The sequence below is a fragment of the Nyctibius grandis genome, chromosome 2 (assembly GCF_013368605.1).
Source record: "Nyctibius grandis isolate bNycGra1 chromosome 2, bNycGra1.pri, whole genome shotgun sequence".
NCBI classification, from domain to species: Eukaryota; Metazoa; Chordata; class Aves; order Nyctibiiformes; family Nyctibiidae; genus Nyctibius; species Nyctibius grandis.
Window position 1 is genome coordinate 57,146,374 of NC_090659.1, and position 22,054 is coordinate 57,168,427.

General features: G+C 40.4%; 1 protein-coding gene across 2 annotated transcripts in view; it reads left to right on the forward strand.

Moving 5' to 3' along the window:
• Positions 1-22,054, forward strand: part of GRTP1 (growth hormone regulated TBC protein 1) — a 44,784-nt gene that overhangs the window by 19,356 nt on the left and 3,374 nt on the right. For both annotated transcript variants that reach the window (XM_068418827.1, XM_068418834.1), the window contains exons 4-5: positions 1,080-1,204; positions 4,891-4,987. In XM_068418827.1, coding sequence (XP_068274928.1) covers positions 1,080-1,204; positions 4,891-4,987 — 222 coding nt within the window. The remainder of the gene's footprint in view (positions 1-1,079; positions 1,205-4,890; positions 4,988-22,054) is intronic.

The window sequence follows — 22,054 nt, forward strand, 5'->3', positions numbered from 1 at the left end:
CTTAGGACATAAATATCTGTACAGTAGCGCTGTTACTGAATTTTTTTTAACTTCAACCCAGTTTTTTGTTGTTAAATGTAACCAAAACAACTATTCTTATTTTATTAATAAGTCTTGGGTTATAAAAATCTTCAAAGTTACTTTTGAATAGGATTTTTCTCCCCAACTTAAACTTCTAAAAATCAGATGCACAAGTCTGGACTAGAGACCTTGGGTTCCTTCTTTATAGAGAGAAGCAGGCCAAAAATTAACTCTGCCTGTTTCTTTCCAACAATTAAAGGCAGTTTTGGGTGACTAGCTCAAACTTGTGTGTCTAATATTTAGACCTTTGTAAGGAGAGGTGAGTCCTACTATCCATGTTTGGTCTGGAAGAAGTGAATGTTTTGAAATGTCAGTAATTGCATTGTCCTTAGTTGGTTTAGGATTGAGCTTGAAGCATGTGGAATATGCCCTGCTGCTTGGATATCAGAAATCACTCTCCTTCTCAGTGATCTTGCACCAATGAAGAAACAACTTTTCTCATGGTCACATCATGAAGAAACTTAAAATCATGGTATTTTTAAAGTCTTTTTAAGTGGAAGTCACCAGCTGCAGGAGCAGGTCTTTTTTTTTAGCTGTTTGGGACTGTTTGGTAGAAGTTCATTGAATGGGTCAATTGAATGTTCCTCTGATTTGTTATGAGAATACGCTTTCCTAGAGGCACAGCTCATTTCATGCCACTTGGCTAGATAAATTTGGTGTGTGATGTTTCTGTTAGTCTGAATGTCTGGTTTGCTTTCGCTTAAGCCTTTGCAGTCAGATGTTGAGAGAGTCCAATCTGCAGAATTTCTTTAGTCCTGCTTGAAATTGATTTCTGTACACTAATATGATCAGTCTTTCTAGGAATAGATTATCCTTGAATGCAGATGGCTTTTTAGCCAAAATTGAGGTAAAGCTGTTTCTTAAAATTCGTTCACCAAAACTACAGTTTAGTGAACCATAGTGAAGTTTCACCTGTACTTCAGAAAAGCTGTAAAAGTTTGTTTGGAATGTGAAGGAGGGAACAGCTCTTAATCTTGGTCTCTTTCCGTTTTGTCTAGACATGAACAGAACATTTCCAGATAATGTAAAATTCCGTAAAACTGCTGATCCCTGTTTGCAGCATACGCTCTACAACGTATTGGTAGCATATGGGCATCATAATAAAGCAGTAGGATATTGTCAGGTATGTAATCACTGTTTTTTAAATGGTGCATTTCACCAATGGTAATTGTTCTTATCCATTTGAATGTGTGTTTTTAGAAGCAGATCCACAAACTATTTCTGTTTTTAAAATGGCCCTGTGGGGGTGTGGGGAAATTAATCACTTCAGGCAAGTTCAGATGCCCTTGTGAGTTTCTCCATGGCCTTTTTCATAGCTTACTTGATCATGTTTGGTTCCATCTGTTAGCTGCAAAATAAATGTTTTATCACACATGGTTGTATCAAGATTCATTGTTTCAGACAGGAAGAGAAAGCGAGCTTGCCTTTCCCTCTTCCTCCCTGCTGCCATCTTTCCCAAAACAGTCCTCGGTGTGTACAAGGCATCATGAGATCTCAATTTCCTTTGTTTTCACTGTCACATTTTTCAAAACACAAAACGACCAGCGTTCATGCAACATCATGTAGTTGGGGGGTTCTATCATTTATTTGGTGCCATCTCCCAGTATAGACAGGCAAGGAGGAAGAAAAGTTGTTTGAAATTCAACCTGATGCTGCTGCTTATATGGCAGCTCAAAAAGACTCCTGTTGTTATTGTCAAGTACTGTAAAGTTTCCTGTGGGACACAAAGAAGATAAAAGTTGATTCATGGCAGTCAAGAAAAATGCGGCCACCTTTGAGGATCATAAAGAAGCAGGAACTGTCATGAGCAAAATGTGTTTTCAATTCACTTATTAAGTCCTCTCCTCTCTCCTCCCCTCCTTACGTGAATGTGTGTGCTAACCTGTATCTTATGTTAGTTGAGAAGGTTAGTACAGTAAATACAACTGTTCCAAAGTTAAAAGAATATGAATTATATTTATTGAAATCTGGAGAGGAGAAGACTTAGAGGGACTTAAACCTAGACTGAAGTCACTAAAAAAATTCTTTTTGTGTATCCCAATCAGTTTTAGTACAGAAATTATTTGAAGAATGAGAGTAAAAGATTAATTTTTTTTTTCACCATTATGTATTTATTAAAATGTATTTTTAATATTTTGAGAATAACAGAAGGGGTATAATTATGAATACTCTCTTTTGCAAGTGCCAGGCTCCTATATAGAGGTAGTTATACCCACAAACATACACAACTTCTAAATCATGCTAGCTATTACCCAAAATACATGTCCAATTGTTACTAAAAAATTTTGGTACGTTAACTGTTTAGTCAGTAGGCCAATCTTTGCGTTTTAACTTGGCATTATGAATACTGGAGATGAAAGAAGACAACTTAAAAAGCCTTATTTGATTTCTTTTCACCTCTGGTCTCCTCACAGGATGAATGTTATCTTTCTGGCTAAGTAATTAGAACATAAACAAAAGGTCAACATCTGCTTTCCAAGGCATGTCGTAAATCAAGTAAAGTTTCAGGATACAACCTTTTCTGCTACAGAAGCAGCAGACTTCATCCAGATAGATATCATAGAACCATTTTGGTTGGAAAGGACCTTTAAGATCATCGAGTCCAACCGTTAACCTAACACTACCAAGTCCACCACTAAACCGTATCCCTAAGCACTACATCTGCACGTCTTTTAAATATCTCCAGGGATGGTGATTCCACCACTTCCCTGGGCAGCCTGTTCCAATGTTTGACAGCCCTTTCAGTGAAGAAATTTTTCCTCAGATCCAATCTAAACCTCCCCTGGCACAACATGAGGCTGTTTCCTCTTATCCTGTCACTTGTTACCTGGGAGAAGAAACTAACACCCTCCTCGCTACAACCTCCTTTCAGGTAGTTGTAGAGAGTGATAAGGTCTCCCCTGAGCCTCCTTTTCTCCAGATTAAACAACCCCAGTTCCCTCAACCACTCCTCACAAGACTTGTTCTCCAGACCCTTCGCCAGCTTCATTGCCCTTCTTTGGACTTTGGTGATACCCACTGCATGATAGGAGAGACCGTGTAAACACTAGAAAATTCAGAGTGAAAAATGGAAATTTTCTTTCAAATGTTTTGCAGAGCTTTTACTGACTGAAGGCCCTTCAGGGGATGTTTTCATAATGCTGGTGCATTTGTGGTACTTACTGGTATTTACGTCTCCCATCTGGGAGTGTATTAGGCTTTGCACTGTTATGCTATGACAGTGGTATGATGTTGCCTACCCTAGTATAACCAGCAAAATTCAGTGTCCTGTGAACATACGCTCCACAGTAGTTTTTTGTGCATGCCACGTTAAGTGCCAGACAGTCTCTTGTCACCATACCTGCAATTACTAAGCTAACTGTCAGCACGGAAACAAATAGTTGCCATCCTAGATGGAAGGCTATGCACTGTATAAGGCCACGCAAGGTCTATCCAAGCCATTTGTGTAACAACTGCCGTAGTGACTTAAAGCTTGAAAACGAAACATTGGAGGAGATGCAGTGTCCTTATATTTCCATGTTCTGGGAGTGCCTTCTGAGGTGGGACAGGTGAGTCAAATCTGTTGAAGGCAAGAAATGAGGTCTTTGTTCAGAGAGGAAGTTGTAGCTTCCCGAGGCTGCGAGGGACACTCTTTTTGGTAGCTGTCATCTGGTTCACAGCCATAATTGGCAGCACTGCAGGATATCCAGAGACAGTGGTGCTGCCTGTGGCTGTAGATGTGCTGGAGAAGTCAGGCTCAGAGGGAGAGAGAACAGGGAGGAGGCCAAAGGAAGGGATGAAACCAAAGAAGGCAATGTAACCAACACCAGCCTTCATAGCCTGTAAATATTTAAAGATAATTTTCTGTTATCTTAGGATGACTTGGGGGGGGCTTGCACCTCAGAGGCAGCTTTTGTATATTGTCATACTGATGTGATGACTCTGTTATTATGGTTGTCAGCTTGTTTATGACGGAAGAGACATACTTAAAAAATGCTTAAGCAAGTGGACTACTGTGCATGTAAATCAGTAATATTGCCATAACTGAGCAGCGTTATGGTGGATACAAGGAAAAAAGTGCCTGAGAGAGAGGCAATGCGTTTACAGGCGATACCAGTTCGTGACCTGTGTGTTCTGTATGCCACTTCTCCAGTCAGAGAGTGTCAGTAACTGTTACAAAAATTGCACAGTTGGAATTTGGCCAGTCATGACTTGACTACTTTTCACAAATTTTCTGGTAGCTCTTCCAATCCCCCCACCTCCTGGTGTTTACCTTGTGTTTGCACCTTGAAAGAGAGGAGCTGTAGTGGCCAGTCGTTGACTAGCATGTGGAGTACTGGAGGTATTATGGAAGCAAATGATTTGTATACAGTCACTTGATGAGTTAAGCAGTAACAGCTTGTAAAAGCTGCTGGAGCTGCAACTTTTCACTGAAAAGTGTTTGGTTCAGGCATTCTCCTGCAGCTGCACTGTCTACCTGCAGATGTGTTGTGTTTGCATTGCACGTCCAGTACAGCTGTGTTTTGGTTCTGGTCAAAGCAGTCTTCAAATACATTGAGACAGGGCTTTGGGATTTTAAAAAAAAAAGGAAAATTGAAGGTAAATTATAGACTACTAAGATTTTTCTTTTAATTTTCCTCTCCTTGATCTTTGTTAATAATTCTTGTTAGCTGTCGTCATGCAGGTTTAACAGCTTACTCAACCGGTGGCCTTTATTACTAGATTTTACTTAACACTGACTTTGTAGAACTGTAGTAATTTAGCCCTTAATCAAAAGAAAAAAACCTAGAAACTCTTAAGTGCATCTTAAAACCTTTCTTTCTGTTTCAGGGCATGAACTTCATAGCTGGATACCTGATTCTTATTACAAAGAAAGAAGAGGAGTCCTTTTGGTTGCTAGATGCTCTTATTGGAAGAATATTGCCTGGTATGCTAAAAACATATATCGTTGTATTGGTAGATTGGAGCTTGGCTTTTATTTTATCTTTGCATTCTTCTCTGGTTTTAGAGGTTTTAGATGTTAAAATGGACTTGCATGGACTGAAGATTTTCTAGGGTCCTGGAAACACAGGACAAAGACACAGCACACAGGCAAAACTTGTCTGTTTTATACTCAGATTTTAGTCTTTATGCAGTGGTTTATGTGTATGTTAATTTGCAGTCTTACTTCTCACTCCCTGCTTATACCTGTTAGGTAGATGTCTTCCTATATCAGTATGATGCTGGGGAACAGGACTTGGTGAAGGTGTCTGGGATTTGGCACTTCCAGTTGCAGGAATATAATATGAGATATACATGAAGCAGTGATTGCAGAGCAGAACAAAGATGGGAGATGTGCACAGTTTGAGCACTGAGCCTGAAGTAGGAATTCCCAGTGGCTTGTCTGCAGGCAGCGTCAGCTTTCTTCAGAGGTATTTGGCAAGGTGGTAGTAGTTTCTGCTAGGCACGGTAGTTTCTGCTGTGTCCCCCACTTCTGAGCGGGGATATCTTGGGCATTTTACACATCATGATTTTGCAACAAAGCAAACAAATGCCAAAATGTGTCTGTATGTGGAGTTCTTGTCAAAGCTCTGTTACAATCAGTGCTGATCTAGCCAGGCTGGTCAATAAATTCCAGAGGCAAATTCAGCGCACCCTAAGCTATAGACAATATCTACATCTGGTCCGTTCGGTAGCTCTCTAGGTTCCCTTGCCTGGATCTCTGGGTTTCAGGAGGTGTTTACACATTGAATTTTGCCCCATGTATAAGCTTAATCTCGCCACATGTGTGAAGTAGTTTAAAACCAGAAGCAGACATCAGGCACAGCTATGTTTTATACTCCTATGAAATACATTTGGGAATGTTCTTTCTTGGGATTTAATTACAGAGGAAGAATGGTTTCATCGTGAATTCCTAGTAGCATTGCACAGGACTGACTACAGCTACACCCTTAATGTAAAGCCATACTCAAAATGGAAGACCAGTTTTTCTATAAGGAGGCTTTGAAATTCCCTGTTGGCCCAGTGTTGCTTTTGAACAGATCTTTATCCCAAATGGTTAGAGGCTGAATTCAGTATTACAGTGTCAACTAAGTGCTGGTCAAGGACATCAAGGTTGATATCTTAATTTCTGCTTCTTTCTGTTCTTGTGTAAGATTAAACAAAAAAAAAGTATATAATTTTTGGTTCCTTATTGAACAGAAGGGAAAGACTTTGAGGAAGAAGGAAGAAGAACTGAGGGAGTCTTTTACTGCTTTTGAATGTCTGTAAGAAATTATCTTTTACACTGAATACACCCTATAGCAGCTCAGGTTTTCCTTGCATATGAGCAGAGTGGTTGGACTTCGTTCGCAGATTGAAAGAGTAGAGACAGGCAGGGAGTGCTATGACTTGATGAGTCAATCTGCAAATATTTGAGGGTTTGCAGCCTTGAGGTTTACTTTCAAGCTATAAAAATAGTCTAAAGAAATCAACTGTGTCTGTTGCTTTTGTTCAGCCTTGAGAGCTGTGAACTGTGCAAACAGGTAGGAGACTTGAGGGCTGCTGTCTGCCACGTGACCTGCCACTGGCTGACATCGGTGGATGTCCTTCCATTGACATGACTGTGTGAGGGATAAGGCCCTTGGTAAAAGGCAAGTTTCACTGCAAAGTGACGTGTGACAAGTTTTGCTGTTAATCTTTTTGATAGTCTTATATGTTTTTATTTGGGACAAGGGAGTAGATTCAGATTTTTTATTAATTGTTTTTTGGTAGGGAGTTTACTTTAGTTTGTCATAAAACCTTTAGTTCTTCTTGTATATCCTTCTTCTATGCTTTGCTGATACCTATATGACAAAAGTTGCTCTTATTTTTCCCTCTTAGTTGTTGAATTTATCTTAATGCCAGTAGCATTGGTGATGAGAAGAAAATCATAACGTGAAAGGCAATTACTGTGTATAAAGGAGATGTACATTTACTTAAGTTGTATTTATAGATATAGTCTTACTACCCTGTTTATAGATATATTTTTACTACCCTGTAACAAGAGTCTTGTTCCAGACTGGCCTGGGTTCAGCACATCCAGTACAGGCATCCATCTGAGGTGCTGAAGTTATAAACATGTGTGCTTATGTTTCTTTGGTAGTCAGTGGCGAAGGGGATATCTGATCAGAATTGCTGATCTGAGTGTGCCCTTTTCCCCTCCACCGTCAGTTTTAAGAGAGCTTGAGGTGTCCCTTCCAGCTTGGGTGCCTCATCAAGAGCCCAAGTTAGGTAGTATGAATCTTTTATGTAGTAAAAATGTTTGTATTGACTAATACAAGGCTTCATTGTCAGAAAACTTGTTGCTGATGCTCTTTTTTTTTCCCTCCAATTTTTAAAAAAATTTTTTTCCCTTTTATTCCCACTACTCTCCTATATCGTGCCTGAATTGTACATTAATAAAATTCAAAGCAAGACAGATAAAATAATTGACATAATTTCAGTGGCATATTGTGTGTGTATATGTGAGAGAGAGAATCAGACAGACAGGTAGACTGTATCCATAAAGAAACTTACTCAGGTAAGTAAGTACTGCCCTTCTGTTAACAGTGCAAGGTATAGCACCCTTCAGTTTAAAGCCCTGTAAGTATTTGTTGATGAAGCAGAGAAACATTGTATGTTCTTCAGAGGGAAAAGTAGCAATCATTTTTGGTGGTTGTTAACACTTTGATTAGCCAACATTTTTCCTTTAGTTTGTGGTGATGCTCTTTTCCTGATCTGTTTGCATTCTAATGTATATGTTTTCCCCTTTCATTGCAACAGATATGCCTCCAGGTCATGTCCTCATTTTTGAGTGTGTCCTGTCACTGCCAGTCAAATCAGTGATGATTTAGCACAATTTAGAAATCCCTTCTCTGCCCTCTGCAGTGTCCCTATGAACGCTTCCTTCCCCTGGCCCACAGACATTTAATTACATTGAACAGCTGCTCCAGTACCTTGATGCTGACAGTGTTTTTTTGCTCAGCAGATGAACGAAGCCAGACACAGATCAATGCCGTTGATTGAAAAATGTAGAATGTGACAGATGGGAGCATTAGTAGCAGCTTTCTGGGGAAGTGACAGGGAAGGGCTCCCTAAGCTATGGCTCACCTCCCCACTTGTACTGGTTTTTAGGTGTGGGTGGAGGTATGTACCATAGGATATGATGAAGGTGTGACTGACAGGAGTGGGACAATTTGGGAATGGGACCCTCCCAGTGGAGGTTTTTCTGGCTGAATTGTTCTGTTACACTCAAATGGAGTTAGCACAGCTGGAAGAGTGAGCAAGAAAAAGTTACAATTTGGTTTGTTGGTATGTGGAGTTGTGTGTGTGCCATTCATCTGGCTGAACGTAGCACTGCTGGGTACAGCTGGGTGAGGCCAGAAAGATCCTGCTTCTGAACCTTTCCAGAAGCAAGTCCATAGTCTACTGCCTGTTGTGTCTGTCAGCTGCTCAACCAGGGATTTGGAGGGATTACGAGTGTATCTCATTTAAACACAGCAAGGGGGAACAGAATTATTTGTTTAACTGAAGTTTTGGGTGTTACCAAGATCTTTTATTCCCAGGTTCATTCAAAAGAGATGGCTGGAGCAGACAGTATTTCCCACAAGAAGCAGTATGGATTCAATTCGAGCTGAGAGTGAATGTGTCTGCAGTTTGTATTCAGTGTAGCTCTAGTGTTTGTTCTGTTCATAGCCCTGGTTCTTGTTGAGAATTTTTTTTGTTCTGTTGAGGAAATATTGGGGAGGTTGCTTTAGAAAGCATCAGGTAGGTAGGAACTTTTAACTGGTACTTTGGTATGTAATTTAAGGAGCATATTTGTCATGTTTTTTGTATTTGTGATTAAATGGTTAGTTTAAGAGAAGGAAAAACTTGACAATTTGGACTCACTTTAGCATGATCGTTATCCTTATATATAGCAGAACAATTCCCACTCCCCCCGTCACGTCAGTAGTTCTCAGTCTGAAAGCAGCAGTGTTTATCAAGCTATACTCTAATTAGTCTACTGGACTATTATACTGGAGATATTTACTCTTATGAAAACCAGTTGTAGACTACTCCTCCGATGGTTAAGAGAGGTCTTATGATTTCTGCACTAGCCTGTTCGTGGCCAATTTTATATCCTTTTATTCTTGTGCCACTGCTGACTTTTGGGAGTGAAAAAAATATCCCTTTCTCTTGTGCTTACCTTTCATGTATTTGTAGGATACAGTCAATTCATTTTACAGTTCTTTTGTATTACTAAGCTGCTTCAGTCAAACTCTTCTTTTGCATGAAACTCTTGTCTGTTCCCATTTTAGCCTAATAATTATTTTGTGTGCTTGTTCCAGTTTGAATTGATTTTTTTCTTCTTTTTTTTTTTTAACTTGATCACAATTGCACCCTTTTTTTTTCCAGTGGGAAATTTTCTAGTGCCTTGTGCAGTGGCATTATTTCTCTCTCTTTGCAGCTGAAAGTGTTTTGTGAGAGGAAAAACTGTAGGATCTCCCTTGCCTTTCTTCCCTTGTGGCACTCTGGTTTTAATTTGTGATCTCAGTAATAATGCATGTGCTATTGCTCGTCTCTCATTGTCAACAGATTTTTTTTCCACAGCTTATAGGAATTCATAACACCTTTTTGCTGAACTTTATTTGCACATTCTTGTCCTTGTTATTTTAAGTATCATCATGTCTCTCTTACTCCAATCTTTTCACTATGTTACTTTGTTGTGCCTTGTGTATTGACATGGGACAGTATCTCTCAGTTTAGGATTGTTAACAAATACCAGCTTTTTCTTTTTCTCCAACATTGTTAATAAAAACTTACATTAGGTGTAGCCTACAAGCATTCTTCAAGGATCAATCTAACAACCCTCCTTCAGCCTGGTACTTTTTAGCCTTTTGGTTTTTAATTTTTTTTTTACCCACATGTACTGCCTGGTTGTTTATCAATAATTAAAAATAAGGACAGAGTTTTGAATGATGAAATAGTCACAATAGTAGTAGACTGCACTGAACTAACTGCCACTGTCTGCAAGGACACAAGGTGCAACACAAGATACCACTTTGGTGGGTAGCTTAGCTGCTGCTGGTTAAGGCAAACATCTGCATGTTGAGATAATAGATAGCTAACACATTTCTGTTTTGAGCTCTCTATGGTTCTCAGTTGTATCAACCATAGACTTGCAGGTACTGTTGCGTAAAAGATTAGGCATAGTAAAAGACGTGAATAATAACAGTTACATATCAAACTCTTGTATATCCTTCTCTTTCGAGTGATTCACGTTATAACATTATTTAATGTCCCATCACAGAGACTTCTAGGTTTGAAGGGCCACTTGAGAAACGCAGAATGCTGTGCTACCTTTACAATATTTCTATTTAGACTGCTTGCTTTTAATTGCAGTTAAACATAGAATCATAGAATGGTTTGGGTTGGAAGGGACCTTAAAGATCATCTAGTTACAACCCCCCTGCCATAGGCAGGGACACCTTTCCTCTAGACCAGGTTGCTCAAAGCCTCATCCAACCTGGCCTTGAACACTGCCAGGGAGGGAGCATCCACAGCTTCTCTGGGCAACCTGTTCCAGTGTCTCACCACCCTCACAGTAAAGAGTTTCTTCGTAATATCTAATCTAAATCTGCTTTCTTTCAGTTTAAAACCATTCCCCCTCGTCCTATCACTACTTGCCCTTCTAAAAAGCCCCTCTCCCGCTTTCGTGTAGGCCCCCTTCAGGTACTGGAAGGCTGCTAGAAGGTCTCCCCGGAGCCTTCTCTTCTCTGGGCTGAACAGCTCCAACTCTCTCAGCCTGTCTTCATAGGAGAGGTGCTCCAGCCCTCTGATCATCTTTGTGGCCCTCCTCTGGACTTGCTCCAACAGCTCCATGTCCTTCTTCTTTTGGGGGCCCCAGAGCTGAACGCAGTACTCCAGGTGGGGTCTCACAAGAGCGGAGTAGAGGGGCAGAATCACCTCCCTCGACCTGCTGGCCACGCTGCTTTTGATGCAGCCCAGGATACAGTTGGCTTTCTGGGCTGCAAGTGCACATTCCCGGCTCATGTTGAGCTTCTCATCAACCATCACCCCCAAGTCCTTCTCCTCAGGGCTGCTCTCAGTCCATTCTCCGCCCAGCCTGTATTTGTGCTTGGGATTGCCCCGACCCACATGCAGGACCTTGCACTTGGCCTTGTTGAACTTCATGCGGTTTGCACAGGCCCAGCTCTCAAGCCTGTCAAGGCATCCCTTCCCTCCAGCGTGTCGACCACACCGCACAACTTGGTGTCGTCGGCAAACTTGCTGAGGGCGCACTCAATCCCCCTGTCCATGTTGCCAACAAAGATGTTAAACAGGACCAGTCCCAATACCGACTCCTGAGGAACGCCACTCGTCACTGGTGTCCACTTGGACATTGCGCCGTTGACCGTAACTCTTTGAGTGCGACCATCCAGCCAATTCTTTATCCAGCGAGTGGTCCATCCGTCAAGTCCATCTCTCTCCAATCTAGAGACAAGGATGTCCTGCGGGACAGTGTCAAATGCTTTGCGCAAGTCCAGGTAGATGACATCAGTTGCTCTTTCCCTATCCAGCAGTGCTGTAACCCTATCGTAGAAGGCCACCAAATTTGTCAGACATGGTTTGCCCTTGGTGAAGGCATGTTGGCTGTTAAGTTAAGCATGTATTTATTTCATTCTTGTCGCTGAATTTATTTTAATACCCTGATTGGGTATTGCCAGGGAACCTCTGAATGCAGAACTGGCTAGGCAGCTGCATCTTTTAAGACCTGATTCTCCAAAGGAGAGTGGAACTTTGTTTCACATGAAAGATTTTATTCAGCTGCGCAGGTAAAAGACAGTGGTAGACCTGAATAGTAGTAATGTTGAGCTGAATTTGCAGCCTGTGAAGGAGACTGTTTTGATGAAAATTGTGTCCTTTCACAGAGAAGATTTGAGCACCACAGGCATGTGCCTTTGGTGTGGAAAGCTCCTTGCAAGGCTATGCATAACAAAGTAGCTTGCAAAGTAGTTTTTGATAACCAAGCTTTTTTATAACTCCATCAACCCAGAAAATTTCAGCAGATTGATCAGTTCTGGGCTGTTTGCTTACCTTCCTCCTCTGGGAGCACCCAGCTACAGGGCCATGAGCTGGCAGAGTTCTCGCTAATCCTTAAGAGAGTTCCTCTGTGATCGCATGTGAAGCCATAGCAATACGCACCTCTGAAGTACATCATGTCTACTGCTAGGAGAGAGGAATGCTTGGCTGGTAGGCTGAATAATTAAGAGTTTTGAAATATGGGACTTCAACATGTTTTACTGTTAACCAGCAGCCATGATGAAAGCATTAAACTTTGAACATTAGAGGTCAGTTGTATTTACCTGGGAATTAAGCATGCAGTGTCCTGTTAAGCTGAAGGTGGAATGTAGGAGTCATCATGTGTCTGTATTTAGAAACCATGATAAGACTAAAATGCTTATTACTTACAAATCTGAACTGCTAGGGCATTTGGGAGACTTGAGCAAGCCGGAAGTAACTGATGTATTTCTTCTCTGAAATGATACATATATTTAGACTTTTGGAATAATTTATTTCCTATACGTATCGTATGTGACACCCCCCCCCCCCCCCAAATCACAAGCCTCATCAATAAAAGAACAATCTCAATATTTAGTAGGCATGCTTTAGGTAGCTGGGTAGAAATCTTACAGTTTTGTCTAAACCAGAAGTTTCCTGTATATGACAAGAATATGCATGTGGTCGGCCTTACTTTTGTGAGGAAACCTGCTAAGTTTCAGCTATGCAGCAAAAGGACCCATAGTGTTTAAAAATGCTGAAGAATATTGTGTTCCTCGATATGGCTGTATTTATCCTGGAAGCAGGACTTAAATGACTTATTCCACTCAAAAAAGTAAAGTATGCCTCTCTCCTTGTGGCAGGCAAGCCTTGTGTTAATATAATTTCATTATGTTGAACTTGAGGTATCTTCAGTAGGCCATTTGTGGTACTGCTCTGGATGGGACTGCAGCCTTTGGCTATCTGTGCAGGCAGTGGTATTTGCTTGCTTATCTCCCCAGTATATCAAAGTTTCATCCCTTTCCAAAGCCACCAGCAAAATAAACTTTTTAAATGAAATTTTAGTTTAGTTAGGACTGATCAAAAGTAAAATTCCCTTGCTGCATACAAAGGAGGAGGGTGGGCAGAGTGGTGGAAACAGAGAAGTGTGGGTTTGGGGGAAGAGGTGTCTCCCTTCCCCACCCCTTTTTTTTTTTTTTTTTTGGACATTTAAAAACCAATTAGTGGCCAAGCCTTAGCAAGCAGCACAAGCCTTGCTTAGTTTGTGCTTTATATTTTATCGGAATAGCCACGTTGGAGGGAAGGTTTTGGGTTTTTTTTCAGTTTTAGTTAATGGCTCTAGTTGTGAAAGCACTAATGTGCACATGTGGTATTGAAACTATAGTTTTGACAGAGCTGTCTCCATGTTAAAGGGATTGTGTTGTTTTAGCTGCATAATTAAAGCAGCAGAGACACAAAGCTGGAGTAGCTTATTTCATTTCTCATAGCATATATATGTATATATTTTTTTACCTTCTAATGGTCAGCCAGGGCCCTGCATGTTCAACTACGATTTTAATAATGCAGCCTTCCTTTGACAGCAAGAAGCATGCTGACAAATGGATAATGCCGTTATAGGTGCTTAATGTAGATCCTAACATACGGTTTTGTATTTTAACTTGTAAATCCTCATAAGATGTATTCACGTGCTTGAAGTAATCCATGTGTTAAATACCCAGACTCATAAAACTGGAAATGTAACTGGATTTGCTGTACCAGAAGCCCACTGAGGAAATGGTAGTATTTCCTCCCATTCCCTCTGCAGCAGACTCGTTTGGCTAGAGTTCGTCTTTGTGAAAGGTCCCAAACTTGGTCTGAAAGGAAGACCCTACCACCACTCCCAGTAGTGTATTCAAACTATAAATCACTCTTATTAAAAATGTTTGCTAGACTTTTTATTGGAATTTGCCTTGTACTAACTTGTAGCTATTGCTTCTTTTTAAGACTTTCTCTTACTATATTGAAAAGCCCATAATGCCTAGGGTGTTTTCTCTATGAAGTGGTTAAGTTTGCTTTTCATTTTCCTTGCATAAATTCTACAAACAGAGAAATTCCTTACAGAGCTCAACTTTTGTAAGTAGTGTTTATAACCCTTTCTTTCACGTCCTTTCCAGTTCTTCAACTTCCTGCCTTAAATGTGAATATCAGAGCTGGATGCAGTTTTCTAACCTCAGTTTTGCTAATGTCATACACAGAGATGATGTACTTTCTCCTTCAGTAGTGAATATACCCAAGGATTACTTTGGCTTTTCCTGAGCTAAGTCGTGCTTACTCTGGATTTATCATGTTTGCGACTTAAGATACTGCAAAATTGTTTATTTTAAATTGCTCAATTTAATTGCCATATTTTTTTTTAATATGGCATAGTATGAAGAAGCACCAACAGCAGGCTTTGATATTGTTTGAAAATATAGTATAATGCCTATGCAGCATAGGTGGCTACATAAAGAATGTGTTTGTGGAAGGAGATGTGCTTTGGGAGTAAAGGAAACTATATGAAGAAAATCATGTGCAGTGCAGAATGGTAACTTTTGTCTACTGAAATGTACAAGAAGTGACTCTGTTTAGTTTCAGAGAGATGCTGGAGAAATACAACCTTGGTTGATTCATGTGTTTTATGTTCAGAAGACTTGAATGCTTTACTAAGCTTTCACTTTATGGCTAGTGGAGAAGTCTCGTTTGTTCCTCTTATAGTTTGAAAACCTGTTGCTTCAAGATTAAAATTAATTCTCGTTAGCTTCTTCAAGGTTGAAGTAAGAGGACTGTGGCTTTCATTCCCCTTCCCTTCAGACTGAAGGGTTGGATTGGTTTCCCTCTCCAAATATCAGGCTAGAACCGTGTGTATCTGTCCAGCTCTCTGTTTTAAGTCTCCTGCTTCTGTCCCAGTCTTTCAAGTAACATGCTTGGTAGTTCCTCTAGCATGGCTGTAGCGTTCTTGTAGCAGAAAATGTGACACTGGGCTGCTTAAGTGTGAGAGTATATAAATGCTGTTTTTTGTGCTGAGGTGCTAAGAATAATCTTGTCAGTGCAGTGAACTGATAAAATAGTTACTATTCCTAATCCCACAGAGGAATTAAAAAAGCCACAGATCCAGGAATCCTTATTCAGCTGAAGTCATCAGTCATTAAGACTCACTGTACAATTGTAAACTCATTTACAAAAAAAAAAAAGTTTGCTTCCTCTACAGGCATGATAAGCAGTTGTGGTGACCTTCAACGCTTGTTCATGCATTTCCCTTCCATTTGAGGAAAGTGGTGTTAAAAGTCTGTCAAAGTGTTTTTTGAATTAAAAGCCTTGGCTCCTGGGACCATCGTCAACCCAGTAAGCTGCAGCCTTCTCCAAAGCTTGTAACTCTTCTGAGTGGCGCAATTCATAGAGTGTAATGACCAGAGTCGGGCCAGGCTGTTTGGAAACAGCCAAGAGGTGAATAACCTGTCTCCGTTGGTGTCTATCAGCTCGCTGATACTATGAAAAAAACACTATCCACAAAAGGGGCAATTCCAATGGTACTGGATACGAAGAGGGGCGAGAGGGAAGGAAGGAGAACGTAATCTGTACGAGAGTGTTTTGGTGGTTTGCTATAACTTTAATCTAGACTAGTTCGTAAGGATGCAAATATCTCTACTGAGCAGCACATAACAGAGTATTTAAAAAAAAATTTTTAAAAAATAGCCAGTTTCATTCTCCATAGCTAGCGTGTCTGGAAGTTGCATTTGTGCTTTCTAACATGCTCCCAACTTAAGTTTGTTTCTCTGAGAGATTACACATGGAGTCTTTGTTTCTTTGTATTTCATCTCTGCCTTCTGTAATATCTGGAAGGATATCATCTTTGCCTCTCTTTCCATTGTCTTTATAATTAACAAGCATCTTTCTTCAATTTCCAAACAGTAGCTGCTACATCTGCTCAGAATCCCACTGTGCTGTGTGAAATGCAAATAGGAAACCAAAGGGCTCTTTCTGCTCCACAGGATCCATTTTCCAAGTTTGGGATCAGAAGCAAGAGATGAATACAGGCAGATGGGATTATGTAGAAACAATCAAACTGCCTTTTTGTGCTTGCTGAAAAGGTGTTGATAGTAAATCAAAGTAGTAGGATTCTACATTTTGTGTGACTTCAGTATCATGACCAATAAGCATTCATAAAATGCTTGCGTTCTCTATTTTTTTAAGGTAGTTCTGCCATCTGAAATGAATTGGGCTTGCTTATGGTTTTTTAAAGCTAATGTTCAGTTGTGAATGATATGGCTATTGCTGGTTCTGGTGTGAGTTCAGTACCTCAGACAGAAGTTCTGGTTCAGTTTGGTTTCATGAAAGGGAGGAAAAAAAATGGCTTCAACCTTTTTTGGGTTTGTTTGTTGGATTTTTTTTTTTTCAGTTCCCTGGAGGATTAGGAATTTATGTTTTAAAAATAACATAGCTAAGAGTTCAGCTTGCCGTTTAACCACATATCTGCAGTATATTACTTTGGCCAGGACATCTGCAGAGGGTCACTTTGGCCTGATATTGCAAAAAGAATTGGTCTTCCTCCTTTTCCTGTTGTGACTTTCTGATTTCCTCCCAAACACAGATTATCCAACTTTTTATGCCAGATTTATGATGTAGATTCTTAGAAGACTTACTGCACCTTTTTGGAGTATCCCATGGTAGAAATAAAATAGCAGAACATTGCCCTGCCTTCTTGGACAAAGCAGGCTGAGAGTCACCAACAGGGAGAATGAGTGAGTCAAATTGTGTAGGAATAGCATAAATGGTATTTGGATGCTCTGAAGGTGAGAAGGGATTGCTATCATAATCTAGTTTGACCTCCGTATAACTGATGAAACTCATTTCATGTGTGTTCCACTAAGTTCATAAACTCAGCTATGATAGCATATCTTTTTGGAAAGGAAAGCTTTGTGCTGCCAAGGTTATTTACAATAACCCCTGTGTTCAGTAACTTGCAAATAGATAAGTTTTATAGGATTATAGGAAAGGATTTTTTTCCCACAAAGGCACATGGTGGAATCTGTTTCTGTTTTGACTTGGAATGTGGAACTAGAAGGCTTTACATTAAGCTGGCCTCTGCTTTTGCCTGCCAGTATTGAGGCCTGCTCTGCTTTTCTCTTCTGGGTTCCAGGGAAGTCCTCCGGTAGCGAACGGCAATGTGCACCTACACCAAGGAGACATTTTTGAATGTTGCATGTTGGTGTAACAATGAACGATTTTTGCTTGTTTGCGGGAGGAGAGAGAACTTAATTCCCCCCCCACCCCGAGCTCTCATAAACATTATAAACATATTCTTGTGCATAAAATACTTTACTTATGAACATACGTTACATTACTGAGAAAAGTTAATTTTTAGTTAACCTTAGAACAGCTAATTTTTAATTTTTCAGTTTGTTTAAATGAATTGGACCACCAAGACAAATAACTCTGTTTGTCCCAGGCTAGGTTATATAGGCTCTTGAAATAACAGTTAGAAATGCTGCAAGATAAGTAGCAGAGCTGAGGTCTTGTCGTGGGTATTTCTATAACACTAAGAATTCATATCATGTTAGTTCTAGTAGGAGTATTTATATTTAACCTGACATATGCACAACACACTTGAAGGATTCTTTTTTTAACTTCTGCAGCTCTGACTTGTAGAGGTAACTTAAGGCTATAAGCGTACTGCTTCTTAAACTTTTATTTTTGGAACCTCTTAATCTATTTGTAACAAGGTCATACAGTCCCTACAAGCTTTATCCTATTTCCTGCAAATCTAATTACTGCTCTGGAGCACAAGCAGATAGTCACAGTCCTGGACATCCTGGTAGGATTCAGAGAGGTGCTAACTATTGTGATAGGGAGACAGTGAAAGGTAGTTTAAGGAACATCTCTTTGCCAGATGCTGAGCTAGAACAGGTTTCAAGCTCAGTGACCCCATGCCACAGTCAGTGCAGTGTTAAGTAACAAAAAGCCCTTTGAACAAGGGAAAAAGTCCCTTCGTCTAGTCACCTGTGTTGTACAGTAGTGATGAAATACCTGGCAGCTGGTGAAGCTGGCTTTTCCTTTTTGCTGCTTGACTTCAAGAGGAAGAGAAGCTGACAATCCCGGCAGAGCCATGGGCCTGCGCTGCTGTTCAGTGTCAGGACTTTGATGAGGAAGGGGCACTTGGTGGGGCGAATTCCATGTGGGGTGCTGCCTGCATTGCCCTCTGCTACACTCTTGGGCACTCCTAAACCTAGCGAGGCATCCAAAATCCATAGGCAGGCACCAGGAACGACAGAGTAGGCAAAGCAGGTGCATATGGGTAAGCAAGAAAGGAAAGCTGAGAGGAAAGTTAAGTGAAGCCCTAGGACCAATTCACAGAAGAGCTTGGAAACGGGGAGTTTCATATTGGGAAACTTAATTTTCATCTAGACATTTTTCTGGAATCTAATAATAACTTAATAATAGACTATAATAATAATTTATAATACAATATTTAATTTCTTGCCTTCCAGAAGATGTGGTGAACAGTAATGTAGTGTGTGATCACCTAAATGTTAGCATTATCACTTCCGTTTGACAATTAGAGGAATACAAGGAAGCAATCTGGCTATGTGTTTTTTCAGGAGGATGATATATTGTCAGAGTACTTTCCTATAAACCAACCTAGATCAATAGATACGCAATGTAATTAGCCTACATTTGATTTTTTTTTTTTTTTTTTTTTAAATTAGTAAGTGGCAGATTGGGAGCAGTTACTGACTCAGGTCCATTCTGGGTCATCAGCTGCTCAGTATTTTGCCAGATTATTGAGCGGGGAAAAATAATTAAATGTGGATCATGCAAATCCAGAAATTTCAAATCATTTGTAAGATAAGATACGAAAGGAACATAAAGCTAATGTATTTTGATGGTAGGTGAGTACAAATAATTTGCTGCACAGTATCTTGTGAAAAACAGCTTTGTGGGGTGTGGGGAGGGTTAGGCTTGCGTAGTCTTGTTTTTATAAACAAGGATATCGTGACTTTAGGGAGAGATTATGGGCAGAGCAGCCAATTATAAAAGATTAGGAAAATAGAGCACACAGTGAAACGTTTGCAGCAAAGGAGAGCTGCAGGATTTCTGCTAAGGGGACATTTCCAGAAGGCTTAGGGACTGGGCATCCCTAGCAAATAAGAACAAAACAGAAGAGCCACGTGAGTTAAATGTTACCAAGCACTTAGGCACCAAACCAAGTTACAAAATCATTTTCACTAGTGAGGCCAGACATGGACCATGGTAGGTGGCTTAAGCATGACGCTGGATCCTCTTCTGACCCGCCCGTGTAGTTCCAGCTATCCCTGCGTAGCCCTGATGACTTGGTGCGGGACCCTTGTGCAGAGTACAGGTGTGGGTGCTGCTGGCTGTACCCTGGGGCGGCTGTACCCGGAGGCCTGGCACCCCTCCAGGGGTAACGCTGCCCTCAGAAGATCGACGTTAGAGCCGTACAGTTAGATCTGGGCTACTGCAATGCTGTTATGTTCCTTGTAAATGATCTGTGGGTAGGTTTTGCACAAACACGGGGTCCTGCAGGAATGTTTCTGGAGGATTAGAAGTGCAGCTTTCCTAATTTGCAGAGCTAATTTTATAACCATACATTTATGTATAAAAGTGCGTGTATATATATAAAATAAAATCATATATATTAAATTGCAATTACATGTTAATTATGTGTAATAATTGTAATTAATACTCACAGTAACTATAATTAATGTATAATAATTACATATAAAAATGTCTTGGATGCAGATTCATTTAATGTAACTTCTGTTGTGAACTGGCAGCTAATATCCTGGAAAAAACCTGCTACTCAGTTACTGGTATTTGCATAAAATTGTTAATCACTCCACTGGCTTGTTTTGCAGCGGTGCTGGGCTGAACGTTGCAGTGCTGTGTACCAGGGCACATGGGAGCTGCTCCTGCTCCGTGAGAACGGCAGGAGGCTGTCCCAGATAGATGAATAGTTCCTTTTTCCTTTCTGTCCAGCAGTACGCTCTAACAAACTTGAACGAAATTTTAATTTACGCCGAGGCTTCCCAGCTGCGTGCTGCTTCAGTAATTCAAGGAGTGACGTATCCAAGTTGCCTGGGTGTTAACTTTTTACTCACCAGCTCTCAAAAAGTTCAGTGGGTGTCTGGTTGTGTTCTCACTGAGATACTGACATTTACTTTGCTGTACAAATTAAAAATAGCAGCTGCTATTGATTTCAGCATAGGGGATGATTGCAGCAGAGCAGAGAGTGTGTGGGCTGCTGTCCTTCTTCCTGAGGACACTTGCCTGGTGGTAACTTGGAAGAACTTTTAAGTACTTGCATGCCTCAGGAGCACAAAAAAGAAAAAAAATGGTTTGTGGATGTATGAGAGGAGGAGGAAGGGTAGGAAAGGGAAGGAATTATTGAAATATGATTGATTGTTTTTTCACTTACATTAAAGCAGCATTTTAAAAAAGGTTTACTCAGCCAGTAAACATTACTTTATCTGCATTCCGGTTCACAGATGAGCACAACACTACCACAACATATGCAGAAAGAGAGGTTTTTCTCTTGGATTTGTGATTCTGGTCTTAGTACACTTTTTCAAGGGATTACTTGTGCTTTAGCTCTCGGAGGTTTCCCTACAAGCAATTGAAAGGCAAAGGGTTAAAGGAATGTCTATAGTGGCAGTGACTCTTATGTCTGTAGAGGAGTTTTACCTATCATTCTTCAATGGGAACAAAGAAAATAAGGATCACAGGCAAAAAGCTAGATTCCTAAAGGTTAAATGCAATGCTCCTTAGTACCATAAAAACTCCTGTAGATGTTCTGCAGTTTGGACAGGACAAACATAGAGCAAATAGGTCCTGGGGTGGGAAGTCTGTTCAGGAAAACCTTTGACAGAAAAGAGTGGAATATTAAACTGCTCTTTTCATTAGAGAAATTAAAGTGGTTATAAATGTACTGCATAATTTGGATATCTTCTTAAACTTATTATTTGTGGCACTGGGAGGTTTTATTAAAATTATTTCAGACAAATGGACTTTGCTTTTTCTGATTCCTTCACATCCACGTGAACCGTCAGTCTATGCTGTGTATGTCTGGGAACCTTGGCAGAAACCAGCTAAATTAGAGAAACCTGAATTGCAGCTTTCCAGAATCAGTGAAGGAAAGAAACATGTACAAAGATGCTTGTGTCACTAATTCTTTCTTTCAGTAAACATTGTTAATAACATAACATTTCTTGTTAGCAAAGCACTAGTGAACCATCAAGGACTGCCTCCCAGGGCTGGAGCCACGAAGTCCAGCTTAAATGTTTCTGTCAACATCTAAACCCAAAATATGAATTCCTTCAACATCTGTGTAATTCTTCTCCCTTGCTGGGCCATCTGAACGCTTATGAACTAAAATAATCTTTTTCTTCCCTTAAGTATACCCAGAACTACCTGTTTATAGAGCAGAGATGCTTGTTACTCAGCCTGCACCTTGGTAATGAAAATGGTTACATTGTCAAACAGGCTCTGGAGTAACAGTCGTAGTGTGCTCCATTTTTCTTAATTTTGGATTTAACAGTTCAGTGTAGTGACCAGCAGTGCAAGAGATGTAGGTATAATTTCAACCTGTCTTGCAGATAAATTAAGTAGGAAGAGATGTTGCCTGGGGGACCGGTCATTTACATCCTTTTGGAATTATTCTATGAAAAGTTGGATTTCCTTGGCTCAGAGAAAAAGAGAGGAAAAACTCTTTAACTTAATGGCTAGGTCACACCCTAGCAGAAGTGGCATCTGGCCTCCAGCACCCCTGCACAGCTGACACTCTCAGAAATTCACATTTCCAGTTTGTGACTGGACCCAGTCTAAAGGCTATGGCTTGTGGTTTTGGTTACCTGTCTAGGTATTATGGGGACAGGGAGGTGTGCAGCCTCAAACACCTGGGAAGGAGGTGGTGGTTATATTGAACTGTTTAAATATTAGT